This window comes from Kogia breviceps, chromosome 4 (genome assembly GCF_026419965.1).
Source record: "Kogia breviceps isolate mKogBre1 chromosome 4, mKogBre1 haplotype 1, whole genome shotgun sequence".
Classification (NCBI taxonomy): Eukaryota; Metazoa; Chordata; class Mammalia; order Artiodactyla; family Physeteridae; genus Kogia; species Kogia breviceps.
The window spans coordinates 165,793,053-165,808,155 of record NC_081313.1 but is presented as its reverse complement, the minus strand read 5'-3'; the positions used below and the strand labels follow the sequence as shown (position 1 = coordinate 165,808,155).

The 15,103-nt window shown below is 41.5% G+C and overlaps 1 protein-coding gene across 1 annotated transcript in view; it reads right to left on the bottom strand.

Moving 5' to 3' along the window:
- DOCK2 (dedicator of cytokinesis 2) overlaps positions 1-15,103 on the bottom strand; it is a 420,075-nt gene that overhangs the window by 257,731 nt on the left and 147,241 nt on the right. The window contains exon 26 of the mRNA XM_059061186.2: positions 9,003-9,151. Within this exon, the coding sequence (XP_058917169.1) occupies positions 9,003-9,151 (149 nt within the window). The remainder of the gene's footprint in view (positions 1-9,002; positions 9,152-15,103) is intronic.

Sequence of the window (15,103 nt, the reverse complement as noted above, 5' to 3'; positions counted from 1 at the left end):
TCATTCCTGAAATACTTCAAAAATAAGCTTAATTTTTAAAAAAAGTTAGACCTACAGAAAAGGTACAAAAACAGTGCAGAAAATTCCTATGCATCCTTCATCCAGTTTCCCTTAGTGTTAACATCCTAATGTTAGCATAATCAGAGCACAACTATCCAAGCAGGACATTTGTATCAGTACAATACTATTAACTAAATGGCAGACCTTATTCGAATTTTGCCAATTTTCCTTCTAACGTCCATTTTCTGGTTCATGACCTAATTCAGAATCCCACTTTGAATTTAGTTGCCATGCTTCCTAAGTCCCCACCAATCTGTGACAGTGCCTCGGTATTTCCTCGTCTTTCATGACCTCAAGTTTTGAAGAGTACTCATCTGTTACTTTGTAGAATATTCCTCAGCTGGGGATTGCTGAATGTATGTCTTCTCATTATTAGACTGAGGTTGTATACTTTTGGCAGGATTCCCCCAAAGAATAGTGTCGTGTCCTTCTCAGTAACTTTCTCAGGAGGCACATGATGCTGTTTCGTGCCCTTCCTGGTGATGCTCCCTTTTACCACTTGGTTAAGGTGGTGTCTCTGTCAGGTTTCTCCACTGTAAAGTTACTCTCTTTCCTTGTGTCATTGATAAGTGGATACTTTGGGAGGATACTTTGAGACTATGCAAATATCCTGTTTCTCATCATACTTTTGCCCACGTTCAGTATCCATTGGTGGTTCTTCCTGTAACAATGATAACTGAGGTGTTTGCCTAATCGAAAATGAGCTTTTTCATCATCCTTAAACCCTACGTAAGGCCCAAAGGCCCAAAGCTACTGAGGTGAAAGGTAATAATCTCCCTGTCAAATGTGCCTTTCCCCCAGCTGCATGGATCAGACATCTAGTTTAGGCACAGCACATCCATGGCACCGGAGTCCTCATCCCCAACCTTCACTTATGCAGGAAGCTGGGCTCCCGTTCTCACTGGCCCACATGAGTCTTCAAAATTCTCCACACTACTAGGAAAGAAGCCACTGCCGATCAGTGAGAATTGTCATGGGAAATGAAACAAATTTCTTTATCTCTGCTCTAGGTTGGGGGTTTAGTTTGTCTTTAAATTGCTACATTTAAATGAGCATCTTCTCATTGTCCAGTCTCATGAGAACCTTTAGAAGCAGCAGATCCAGGGTCGCTGGGGAGAACGGAAGTGCACAGGCAGCTCCCCTGTGCCTGTGGGTTTTTCTCATTTGGGGCAATTCCTTTGAGTCCCAGACAGTGGTAAGTTGGTAAATGTTTATCAACTGTCTCTCCAGGAAGGGGAAAAAATACAAGTCTGGATATTAAGTGTTTGTCAATTTTCTGGTAAGAGTACTTCCTTCATGGTTGATTTCAAGCTACCATTGTGACATCACTGAACACAAATGGGAAGAAACGGGCTGCAGCAGAGCATTAAATATTAATATCTATAATATTAAATATCTGTATTTATTTCTACCACACAGACACAACAATGTAAATAACCTCAAGCATACAGATAAGAATAAAATATGGTAAGATAATTAGGAAGTGATACTTTTGAGTATGTATTTATTACCTTTGATTTCAATATAGTTTATTAGTTATAGATATCTATATAACATTTTAATAATGGCTGTTATCTAACAAATAACTCACAAATAACTCACACTTGGTTCTCGTGAGCTGGGATGAGCCAGCTCCGGCGCACCACCCCATCATACAGCGGTTATCCTGAGCCCCGAGTACCGGAATAACCCAAAGGAGCCCCTGAAACAGCAGGATGACACTTTTCTCCAGTCCCTCCAGGAAACCTTATGAGGTCCAGATGCCCTGCAGGCGATGGTATTGCTCCAGCAGCAGTATCTGCTGCTTCTTGGCAAGCCTCCCATGACGTCTCCAAAGCATCTGGCTGCCGCCAGGGCTAATGGGGTACCAATTTCTCCCCAGGCTCAGAACCTGTTTGCCATTCTTCCAGGAGACCACTTGGCCCTTAACTGTTCTTAAAATAATTACAGGGATGTTCCAGAAGCAGCCTGGAACAGTGGCAGGAGCACAGGAGGGAAGGGGAATAGTGAAGTAAGAGGCAAAACCACATGTATCGGGTACGGGTTATATGCCAAATACAAGGCTGCATGCTCTCACAGATGTTTCTGTTTACTGAAATCCTGACACACCCAGAGAAAGAACCACCACCTTTTTACCAAGAGATTACATGACTTCCCAAGGCTCCCCAGCTAATAAGAAGCAGAGCTAGGACGCACCCCAGCTCTGCTCACCCCTATAGCTCTAGCATGTAGTGTAGTACACATGGTGCTTTCTACATATCTGTGGGATGGATACATGAATGTAGCCTAACTCCAAAGCTTGTGCTCTTACCTCCACCAGGGAAATAATGCTGGTAAAGTGCTCTTACATGGCAGAGTATAAATGAAGTAATGGAAGGCACTGTGGTGTGTGAAAGGCTGACTTCAGAGTGAGATGAGGTGATTCCCTGCAGACTCTGCCTTTTACTAATTCTCTGACCTTCATTAGGAATGTCACCAAGTCTCTCTCTGAGGCTCGGCTTCCTCACCAGTAAAATGGGGCTAATAAAGCTAATCTTGCCATGTGGTGGCCAGAAACAAACAACTGTGATGTATGAGAAAGCACTCTGCAGGCTAAAAGGTGCCAGGAGAGAAAGTATCCTGTATGTCACTGCCCATGACATCGTAATGTCATTCCATTGGCCTAGGAAGGGCACGTCTAACACCATGGTTGCAGAGGAAGAGCAATGGGTGTAAGAAATGGCCCTGGACACAGCAAAAGGTACAGGATTCTCATCTATTTCAACTTTAAGTTTAGGACTTAATTGGCTGTCCTCTGTTTGGAATGCACCACAGACAAAAGAATTTCAGCAAGCCTTGTCTCCCTGCCTTTTATATGATATACGAGGGAGCAGACAGGTTAGAAGAAAACCCTGCTGTTTTTGCAGTGTGGTATTGATCCTGGAAACTAAATGATAATGCAAAGAGGCAGCATCAGCCTCCCCTCAAGCCTGCATCATGCAGGCTGCCTGGGATTCTCAGAGAGCCTAGAATTTCAGAGGTAGACACCCAAGCACAAACTGGGAGGGTCTGCTTCTATCACACACGGTAGGTCAGGGGTGGCGCTAGACCGAGAACACCCTCTATAAGCAGACTACTCCCTGTGCATGCCTCAGTCCCTTCCCCGCCCATGGGGACCCTAACAGAACTGAAGATGCTAATGGCCTCTTGCAGTCAACATCTACTCCTCTGTAAGGAGGAGACATGAGGGTGAGTGTGTTTGTGTGTTTTAAAATGCACCCAAACTCACACATGTGTATTCAATACAGTAGGCAAATCGCCCATAGCAGGTAAGGGAAGTAGGGGAATGGAAGCAGGAGACAGGGATAAAGGTAAGAAACACACACACACACACACACACACACACACACACACAAAAAAAAACAAAAAACAAAAAACAAAAAAAACACGAGAGGGCCTTGCAAAGACCAATGAGGATAAAGTGTCATAAACTGAGTGTGATTAATTCAAACCCTGCACCTGATACCCAAGGAAGACAAAAAGAGTTAGGAGCATATACCCTCCTGGCACTCAGAGTGGAAGACCCAAGGGAGAAATCGGTCTCTGCCATTGATTGGGACCAGTCGTATTCATTCAGTTATCCGTTCCTTCAACAGACAGGCATTGTGTGGGTCGGGCAAGGGGAAGGGGAGAGCTGCAGGGCAGGGCAGGCTAGGGTAGGGCACTCCCAATTACACAGGCAGATGGGTCCACAGAGGATGATAACCCAAGTGCTATGATAGAGCAGGCATAAGCTCTGTGGGCCACAAGAGAGGGGTGTGGAGGAGGGTTAGAGAAAGCTTCCTGGGGAGAGTGACATTTCATCTGACTTCTGAATATTAGGTAGGATTTAGCTAGGCAAAGAGAGGAGGTGATGCATTCCGACAGTGCAAACAGCACACACAGCAGCCCAGAAGAGACAGAGTATGGCCCCTGAGGGATTGAAAGAATTTTAATGGAGCAGGAGATGGAGAGTAAAAGTGGAATTGGCAAGAGGGAAGGCTGAAAGTATAAGCTCTGTGAAGTTGGCGGAGGGAGGCTAGCTCTCTGAGCTCCTGTGCGCAAAGCCTGGCACGGGACACACACAGGAAAGTGTAACACAAAGCAATTAGTGCTGTGATATCAGTCTGAACACATAGTTATGAACACAGAGAAGGAAGCCCTTAAACCTGCCTTGAGGTTGGTGGGTGCAGGAGGGGTGTATGTGGAGAGGACACGGAAGTGAGATTTCAGAAAGGAACTATTACCTGAGCTGAACCTAAAAGGAGTTTAGGATTTCACTTGCATAAAAAGAACCGGAACTGGAAAGGAAATTTCAAGCAAGAGAAAAAGCACGAGCAAAAGTCCTCTCTACCAGTGTCTAAGCTGATGAATAAAAACACCAGAAACCCCAAATTAATCATGACTATAACAGAGGGACTCGGTAAAACCCCTCAGGTTTAGTCAATAGGCTCAAGGGGGTGTTTTTTTGTTTTTTTTTTTTTAAGCTGATTCTGTGCATTCTCTGCCTTCATGATGCAGATACAACCAACACCAACTTGTCTTCAGAGCCAGGAGTCACCTTTACCCACTCTGTGATTGCTAAGCAGGGTTCAACATGACGACTCTCCCGTCTGTGTCAGAGGAATGAAACATAGAAACAAAGAGACTGCTGCAAGAGGGGGCAAAGCCAACTCCCTCTGGGTCTGGCGCAAAATTAAATTTTATGAGTTACTTGGCAGCCAGCAAGGCAGAGCACAAAGCCAGTGTGAAACCACCTTTCAAAGTAACCTAAGCTGACAATTAAACTGCTCTCAGTGAGGGGGAGAAAAGGAGTTAATACAGGCAGAAGGCCTTTCATCCTTCACCTGAGCCTGTCCCTTTCGTATGTTAAGTGCAATGCAAGCAAGCTGAGTGAGGGGATTTAACACTATCATTAAAAAAATATCAGCATCCAGGCTTAGGTGGACATCCCTCCCTGAGTCATAGGCCACCTAGGGTTACAATGAATATGGTAATAACAGGAAAACATAGCTTCCACACGCCAGGCCTGCTGTGCTGGGCTGTAATTACCCAAACAATGACAATCTATTGAAGATAAGCATTCTTTCCCAACCCCCAAACACACAATGCCCCCCAGAAGGAAGCTTGGCATACTGCATTGTAATTGCTAAATTTCTACACGTGGTTCTGCCCTTGGGCAATGGTTCAGGTAGGTACAGTCCATTCTTGGGCTGGAGAGATGGATTATGCCATGGTGCCAAGAAAAAGTTAGTAAAAAAAAAATAGACGGTTATGTTGTTATCCACAGAGAGGATCCAAACAACCAGAAGAAAATTCCAGGACATTTACCCTGGGAGTCTTCTGAATTTTTCTCCGAAATTTCCAATTTTGAAGAGTTAGTGCCTGAAGAAACCAACAGCACACCTGATGGTTTGGATTTTCAAAGTCAGATCTTTGCACAGGCAATGTCCCCACTACTGCATAAAAATGAATTGATGAGTACAAATGAATGTGTTTGAAGACTCTGCTGTTTTATAGTTTATTAAATGCCATATTGGAAGATGCAAAGTTTTATAGACTGGAAAGGGGCCTTCAATTAAGAAGGTAAAGAACTGAGGATGAGCCCAACTGTTCTTTCATTTCCAGTGAATACTGAAGATCAAAAAAAAAAGCAGGTCACATTAGAGTAGTGGTTCTTAAAGTGTATCCCTGGACCAGCAGTATCCATATCATCTGGGAACTTGTTAGAAAAATAAATGATCAGGGAACTTCCCTGATGGTCCCGAGGGTAAGACTCTGTGCTCCCAATACAGGGGGCCCAGGTTAGATCTCTAGTCGGGGAACTAGATCCCACACGCATGCCGCAACTAAGAGTCCTCATGCCACAACTAAGAGGCCCACATGCTGCAACTAAACATGCTGCAACAAAGATCCCACGTGCCACAGATAAGACCCGGTGTAGCCTACATAAATAAATAAATATTTTTAAAAATTATAAATAAATAAATAAATAAATACATGATCAGGCCCCATCCTCCGAACCTAATGATCGGAAACCTGTTTTAACAGCTCCTCCAGGTCACTGGGATGTACTATCATGTTTAAGACCTTTTGCACTAGAACTGTGGTCCTCCACCCTGGCTGCCTATTATCATCACCTGGTGAACATGTTATTACGATGCCCTGGCCAACCCCAGGCAACTAAATCACAACAACCGGAAATGGAACTTAGCAACAGCTACTTTTAAAAAGGCTCCTCGGGTGATGTAACGTGTAGCCAGAGCTGACAGCTGCCATATACTAGAATGAGACAGATTTAGATGAGATACTTTGCAACTTCTGATTTCTGGTTTAACTCAAAGTTATAGTGGTTACTGAGTGAATCTTCTTCGTGCAAGAAAAAGCTTTTGAGAAGAGGAGAGATTTCCATCTTCACGAGCTGGAGAAGTTAGATGTGAAGCTCACACACTGAGCCAACATTGTACCAGACCCGACGGTAATAACAGTATTTAACAACTCATCAGCAAAGACAGCTGCTCATCCTGGGAAAGAGGCGGGCTAGTCCCCACGTTCAGAAGTCACTCTAAAAGCAATGCGCTCGGAGGCGGTGAGGGGTGACACCGCACCACCCACACACCTCAAGTCCAGCTGCCACAAACCACCAAGGGGAGCTCAGAGCCTCCCACTTACTTCTTGGCGTTGAGGTCCCAAGTACTCAGGGTGTGTGAGAGAGCGGCCTCTTCTCACCGGTGTCTGGTGTCACCCAAGGTGCAAAATGATGACAACCTTCCAGCATAGAATTCTAGGGGGCTTACTCCCATGCAGCAGGCAGAGCCTAGCATCGCCGCTTAACCAATAAACCGTGTACTGGGGCCATTCCTCTACCCAAATCAGGAAACTGGCAGAACACATTATAAGTTTGTTCCTCAAACCAGGGCCCACTAGTGCAGTCCCAAGCATCTAGGATTTTTTTCCCCATGAAAAGGGACATGAGCACTACTAAAAGGTAAGAAACATTGTAAATTCTTTTCAGCAAGAAGAGGCAACATTCTTTGGGAAGCTTCTGGAGAAATAATAGGCCAACCATCACGTTTTTACACTGTGAGAGTAAGATCAAACATTCCCTTAAAATTTTTTTAAAGATAGAATAACAAAGACGGGAACCAGTTCAACAGCTGGCTAGTGAACATGCTTATTAGGAAAATAACACCATCATCACGATATTCTCGCAGAGTGAATTTCAGATAGCCAAGCTTTGGGGCATTATACTCCCTCTCCCCAAAAAAAGGATGAGGATAGGAAAAAATGAGAGGGAAAAGACCATGCTTTTATATCCCCAATGCCTATGATTATGCAGACTTTGGAGTTGGACCAACCTGGGTTTCGATTTTCACCCTACAATTTATTTGCTGTTTGGCCTTGAACTTTTAAGTCTGTGAATTTCAGGTTTTCATTTATAAAATGGGAATGATAATCCTTAGCAGTGATCCGGGTGAGCAGAAAGAAGGCTTGGATGGCATTTAGCACAATGCCTAGAAAACAGCAAATTAAGTAGCAGTTGTCATCATTAACTATTCACTCTTGAACACCTAGCTGAAGCTTCACTTCTCTTGTGAAGGCTTCCTTGACAAAAATGCTTGCACACACACACACAGCCTTTGTAGTTCCAGTATCCCTAGTATGCAGCTAGATTTTAGTCATTATATTATATTGCAATTGCTTATTTATATGTTTATAAGTATTTTCTTAAGAAAAAAGACATGCTTTTGTGTACCCAATGCCTGGCACATACTTGGTACGTCATATGTACAAGTGAATGAATGAATGAAAAAAATGAAGCTAGCTATGCATCTCATTTACCTAGAAATGAGATAAGAAAAACTTAATTAGGATGGCAGGAGTGGAAAGGACAAGACAGGAGAGAGACATACAGGGAAATTGATAATAATGGTTGACTATTGGATATGAGCAGGAAAAGAAAGATTGTTTTGCAGAGTTTTCTAATACAGTCAATCATAGACACCGTTCAACCAGAAAGCCCTTCTCTGAGGATTTTCTAGGGAGGAGAGGGGATGGAAAGAATGGTCACACAAATACTTAGAAAAGACTTATTGGTTGTTTGGGTCTACCCAGTCCTCTGAAACCAGCCCACATAAGGACAGATATTCCTGGACATTATTCAAGGACAAGGTAAGGCTGCAAAAGGAACCTGAGTCAAATCAAGAATGTTTCTCTCTATCTTCCAAGTCTCAAGAATTCTAGTCCTATGTTTAATCACTGCCTCTCAGTCTTTAGCATTATCACCACTCCGTCTCCCTCACTATCTTCTGCAGACTCTGCCCTTTGGAAGCCCTCTATTTACTCCCACTGAGACTTTCCTTTTGGTCTCATTCCTACCTAATCTCTGAATGATGCTGACCAATATACATTGGCTTCACTGCCACAGCCATCTCTCTATCATCATCTAACGACTCAACCTATCTCGAGGGTCTAGGCATGAGCAATCTGCTCATCCAGAAAGAGTCTTAACCATTTCACCACTGCAGGAGATAACTGGAGAAACAAAACCAAGGAAAATCAGCCAAGAAAGCAGGTAAGTGGGGTTTTCTATGTAGACATAGAAAAACTTTTCTACCCTCATCCCTGCAAACCAGGGCTTTAGTAGATGTACAGGCAATCTAAAAAGTCTGCAGTATGTCCATACCTACACCCTGAGAAAGCCTGTCCAACAAGAAATATGCTGACAAAATGCCTCACACTTAACTCTAGTCCCCAAGCTGTCTTTCACAGACAGGGAATTAGTCACTGGAAAAGTAGGCCCATTGAGAAAGCCACTGACTTTTATCTTTAGACTTTGACTGCTATTCATCAGCATCAATATTATAGAACTTAACTCAGTCCTAGTCTGAGTCCAGGACATCTACATCATCATGAAGACTCACCGCATCCTGACAGCTGAGGACCTCCAAAATGCTGTTGAGTAACTCGACACAGTACTTCTTCTCCTGGACCTGGTGCTGCATCTCATCCTTCTGCTGCAGCAGCTCCTTCAGTTCCTTGGTGATGACAGGAAGCAAAATGTCCCGGCATTCTGGAATGAAGGCAGTCAGAGGTATCTGAGCTTCCTTGTTTTTTAGCTTCTTTTCTTTATTTTTTAGATCACATTTCATTAAATAAATAACTCATGAATATATTCTTCTTGTAAAAAATGTAAATATTAAAAATTAGGTAAAGATGAAAGAAATTAAAGACGATACAAATAGATGAGAGATATACCAACCATGTTCTTAGATTGGAAGAATCAACACTGTGAAAATGACTATACTACCCAAAGCAATCTACAGATTCAATGCAATCCCTATCAAACTACCACTGGCATTTTTCACAGAACTAGAACAAAAAATTTCACAATCTGTATGGAAACACAAAAGACCCCGAATAGCCAAAGCAATCTTGAGAAGGAAAAATGGAGCCGGAGGAATCAGGCTCCCTGACTTCAGACTATACTACAAAGCTATAGTAATCAAGACAGTATGGTACTGGCACGAAAACATGAAATATAGATCAATGGAAAGGATAGAGTGCCCAGAGATAAACCCATGCACATATGGTCACCTTATCTTTGATAAAGGAGGCAAGAATATACAGTGAAGAAAAGACAGCCTCTTCAATAAGTGGTGCTGGGAAAACTGGACGCTACATGGAAAAGTATGAAATTAGAACACTCCCTAACACCACACACAAAAATAAACTCAAAATGGATTAAAGGCCTAAATGTAAGGCCAGACACTATCAGACTCTTAGAGGAAAACATAGGCAGAACACTCTATGACATAAATCACAGCAGGATCCTTTTTGACCCACCTCCTAGAGAAATGGAAATAAAACCAAAAATAAACAAATGGGACCGAATGAAACTTAAAAGCTTTTGCACAGCAAAGGAAACCATAAACAAGACCAAAAGACAGCCCTCAGAATGGGAGAAAATATTTGCAAATGAAGCAACAGACAAAGGATTAATCTCCAAAATTTACACGCAGCTTAATAACAAAAAAAACAAACAACCCAATACAAAAATGGGCAAAAGAACTAAACAGACATTTCTCCAAAGAAGATATACAGATTGCCAACAAACACATGAAAGAATGCTCAACATCATTAATCATTAGAGAAATGCAAATCAAAACTACAATGAGATATCATCTCACACGGGTCAGAATGGCCATCATCAAAAAATCTAGAAACAATAAATGCTGGAGAGAGTGTGGATAAAAGGGAACACTCTTGTACTGCTGGTGGGAATGTAAACTGATATAGCCACTATGGAGAACAGCATGGAGGTCCCTTAAAAAACTAAAAATAGAACAACCATATGACCCAGCAATCCCACTCCTGGACATATACCCTGAGAGAACCATAATTCAAAAAGAGTCATGTACCAAAATGTTCATTGCAGCTCTATTTACAATAGCCAGGACATGGAAGCAACCTATGTGGCCATCATCAGATGAATGGATAAAGAAGATGTGGCACATATATACAATGGAATATTACTCAGCCATAAAAAGAAATGAAATTGAGTTATTTGTAGTGAGGTGGATGGACCTAGAGTCTGTCATACAGAGTGAAGTAAGTCAGAAAGAGAAAAACAAATACCGTATGCTAACACATATATATGGAATCTAAGAAAAAAAAAGGTCATGAAGAACCTAGGGGTAAGACGGGAATAAAGACACAGACTTACTAGAGAATGGACTTGAGGCTATGGGGAGGGTGAAGGGTAAGCCGTGACAAAGTGAGAGAGTGGCATGGACATATATACACTACCAAATGTAAAACGAATAGCTAGTGGGAAGTAGCTGCATAGCACAGGGAGATCAGCTCGGTGGTCTGTGACCACCTAGAGGGGTGGGATAGGGAGGGTGGGAGGGAAGGAGACGCAAGAAGGAAGAGATATGGGAACATATGTATATGTATAATTGATTCACTTTGCTATAAAGCTGAAACTAACACACCATTGTAAAGCAATTATACTCTAATAAAGATGTTAAAAAAGATAACATTTCATTAAATAAATAATTCATAAATATATTCTTCTTGCAAAAAATGTAAATATTAAAAATTAGGTTAAGGGACTTCCCTGGTGGCGCAGTGGTTAAGAATCCACCTGCCAACGCAGGGGACACGGGTTTGAGCCCTGGTCCGGGAAGATCCCACATGCCGTGGAGCAACTAAGCCCGTGCGCCACAACGACTGAGCCCATGAGCCACAACTGCTGAGGCCCACATGCCTAGAGACCGTGCTCCGCAACAAGAGAAGCCACCGCAATGAGAAGCCCGCGCACCACAACCAAGAGTAGCCCCCACTCGCTGCAACTAGAGAAAGCCCAAGCACAGCAACAAAGACCCAATGCAGCCAAAACTAAATAAATAAAATAAATAAATTTTTTTCAAAGTTAGGGTAAGATTTCCTAAGAACATTATTCACAATTCTGGCCCCTCCCACAACTCCTACTCCCCAGAGGCAGCCAACCAGTTATTCTATTCTATATAGATGTATGTGTATGTGCATATAAAAATGTATGTATGTGTGTTTGTATACCAGTATAAAATATGTAGTATCATTTTGATTTGGCTTTTCATGTAAGTAAAACATATCGCACTGTGATGATCATCTTTCAAGATCTTCTTATATGTTTTACATATGTATGTTATCAGTACAAAAAAATGTAGTGTCATTTTGGTTTTGTTGCCTTTTTATAAAAGGGGACTATACTGCACATATTGTTCTGTATCTTGATTGTTTTCATTCACCAAATATTTTCTGGAGTACCTTCTATGTTATTACATATAAGGATCAACGTTAATTATTTATAGCTGTTTTATAGTATTCTCTATTATGGACATATTTGTTCATTTAGTCATACCCCTATCGATGGACATTTTTCACTGGCATAAACAGTACAAAAACGAACAACTTTCCACTTGCACCTTTGTACACCACGATTTTCATTTTAAATAAATTAAAACCTTTGCAAAGATGGGTAACTCTCTTGGCTTTGCTGTCTCAGGAAATACTTGGAAGTTTCTGAAATCCTACACAGCATTCTTTCCATATTTCTATTAAAAATGGCAAACCTTGAGAGATCAAAAAAATCCCCCCAAATTTCAAGCCATCTCTACCTAGATGCTTCTAGAGCTGAAATGTGAATCATATATGCCAATTTTATTTTAATTCAACACAACAAGTAGGTGCTGAACATCTTCGATGTGGAAGGCACTGTATTTCTGGAAGTACAGAGATAATATATGGTTCTGACCCATTAGATACTTAAAATACGACAGAGGTGATCAGCAACAAAACAAAGGGCAATGGCAGAAGACAGAATAACATATCGGTGGGAAGAATCAGACATCAGTTCTTGTTCTGTCAGCCCAGCAGCTATACCTACTCTGGCACAGCACCCTGGTTTCACCCTGGTGAGCCACCCTGCTATGGGATATAAACCTAGGGATACTGTTATAAGGCTCCCTGCCCTCCTCTGGACCAGGGTTGGGTACCTGACCCTAATTAGGATAACCTCTTGATCTGAACCTTGAGGGAACTTTAATAACAGCTATTGCTGACATTGCTAACACACTGAGCACTTACAATGTGCCAGGCACTGTTTGAAGCTTCTTGCATGAATTACTTCAATCTTCCCAATGACTCTAGGAGGTAGATACTGTTATTTCTCCCATTTTGCTGATGAGGAAACAGAGGGATATGCCCAAGTATACAGAGCTAGTAAGTGGTGGATCCAGTCTGACAGCAGAGCCTGTGCTCATCATCACTAGACAAAGGGTATTTTCTTTCTTGGAGCTCATCTGTCTGCACAGAAGTGCCCTGGGAAGGCTTGCTGCTTCCTCTCCCAGGGCTATTCTGAATCTCTCCTCTCTGAAGACTGGTTCCCCAGCTTTTCCTCTGATTCTCGAACTGCTCCCTATCATCCAAATACATTTATTTTCGGTTAAATTTATCAGACTAGGTTTATGTCACTCACAACCAAAGAATTCAGACTCACAGAGTCATAAAATGCCATGAGGGCTTCAGAAGAGAGAAATGATCTACGGTTGGAACGTTCATAGAAGACTTTAAATTCTAATTAGTATAATTAATGTCCATTCATCCAACCAAAGTGTAAGCTTCATGACAGCCAGACTAAATCTCAGGTGCCCAACAAAGTACCTGGATCAGAGTATCTACTCAGTAAATCTTGACGGAATGAATGGAAGAGGTGTCATTTGAGATGGTCACTGATGAGTAAATAATCTTGCCATCAGGAGAGTGGGGATTTAGAGAACAGAGAGTGATTTAGACTTCATGGACCAAGGTGTAGCAACGTATACAATGGTGGAATATGACTCAGCCATTAAGAAAAGCATGAAATGATGCCATTTGCAGCAACATAGATGCAACTAGAGATTATCATACTAAGTGAAGTAAGTCAGAAAGAGAAAGACAAATACCACCTGATATCACTTAGATGTGGAATCTAAAATATGGCACAAACGAACCTAACTATGAAACAGAAACAGACTCACAGACATGGACAACAGACTTGTTGTTGCCAAGGGGGAGGACGGTGGGGGAGGGATGGGGTGGGAGTTTGGGATTAGCAGAGGTAAACAATTATATACAGGATGGATAAACAACAAGGTCCTACTGTACAGCACAGCACAGGAAACTGTATTCAATATCCTGTGATACACCATAGTAGAAAAGAATATATTAAAAATAGAATGTATATATGTGTATAACTGAGTCACTCTGCTGTGTAGCAGAAATGAACACAACACTGTAAATCAACTATACTTCAATAAAATAATTAAATTAAAAAAATTTTCAATAAAAATAAAAATAGAGTACATAGACCTGGGTAAGTAGAATAGTCTCTTGGAAGTAGAATAACAGGAGATAACATTGAAAAGGAAAATTCTTAAATGCAATGGGTGGTGTAATATTATAGTTCTATGGAAACAGAAAATTACAGGCAACAAAAATTTTGATTCAGCTTTGCTTAATGTTATAGATGGAATCATGGGCCACTGGTTAATGGTACTTTGTTTGGACTCAAGAAATGGTTGGCCTAAGGACTTTTGAGAATACAAGGCGCTGAGTTAGCCATTACCCTTTGTTTAGAGAGATAAGAAAAAAGACTGGATAATATTTATATACCAATTACCATAACATTTACGTTAAATCTATACTTAGTCCATATCTTGTCACCATAAAGTTGAAATTTTGTCCAGGCCTGTTTATTAAAAGGGGTAAAGAAATTTCCTGCAATGTTCATGCAGAAGTTTGTTTTAAAAGTCATCTTCTAAAAGACTGTAACTCTGAAATTTTTTGTTTGTTAGAGGAAACTGTATGTGTAAAAATGCTTGCTGTAGGAAAAACTAGGTGAGTTCATTTGAAGTTGTAAACTCTGTGTCTTTGGGAGATGACTGTCCTCACCAACGTCATGAAACTTAACTCCCTTCACTGATGTTGTCATAATTAAACCCCATCAGAAGATAAGAACTGTGCATTCACTTAAGTTAGGTAAGAACTGTAAAGTCTTCCTCTCTGAAAAGTTAATTTTTGCTAGTAAAATAAAATAGATTCTCATAAAGGAAATTTAAAACACAACAAAAATCTTGTTCTTCCATAGCTCTCTAGGCAAAGGGAGTCTTCAAAAGATGCTTTTTTAAGGTGATTCATGTCATTGTAACATGCAGGGCAGCTGGAGGAAGAAAAGACCAAAGAGCAGACAGAGACCAGTGTATACGCCACTGCAGTAGTCCAGGTGATGGCAAATGAGCATAAAAGTGCTGGGTTCTACCCCCCTAGACTCCTAGCCTCTGATATAACATTCTTGTTCTCTGCTGAAGCTAAAGATTTGATAAGACCTTAAAGAAAGTTGGTCTTCAGTTTAAAGCATAATACGACAATGTTTTAAAGCCTAGAACAATAGGCTTTTGTGATCCAGGATTAAAAATCATTTAAACCTCTCCATCTGTAA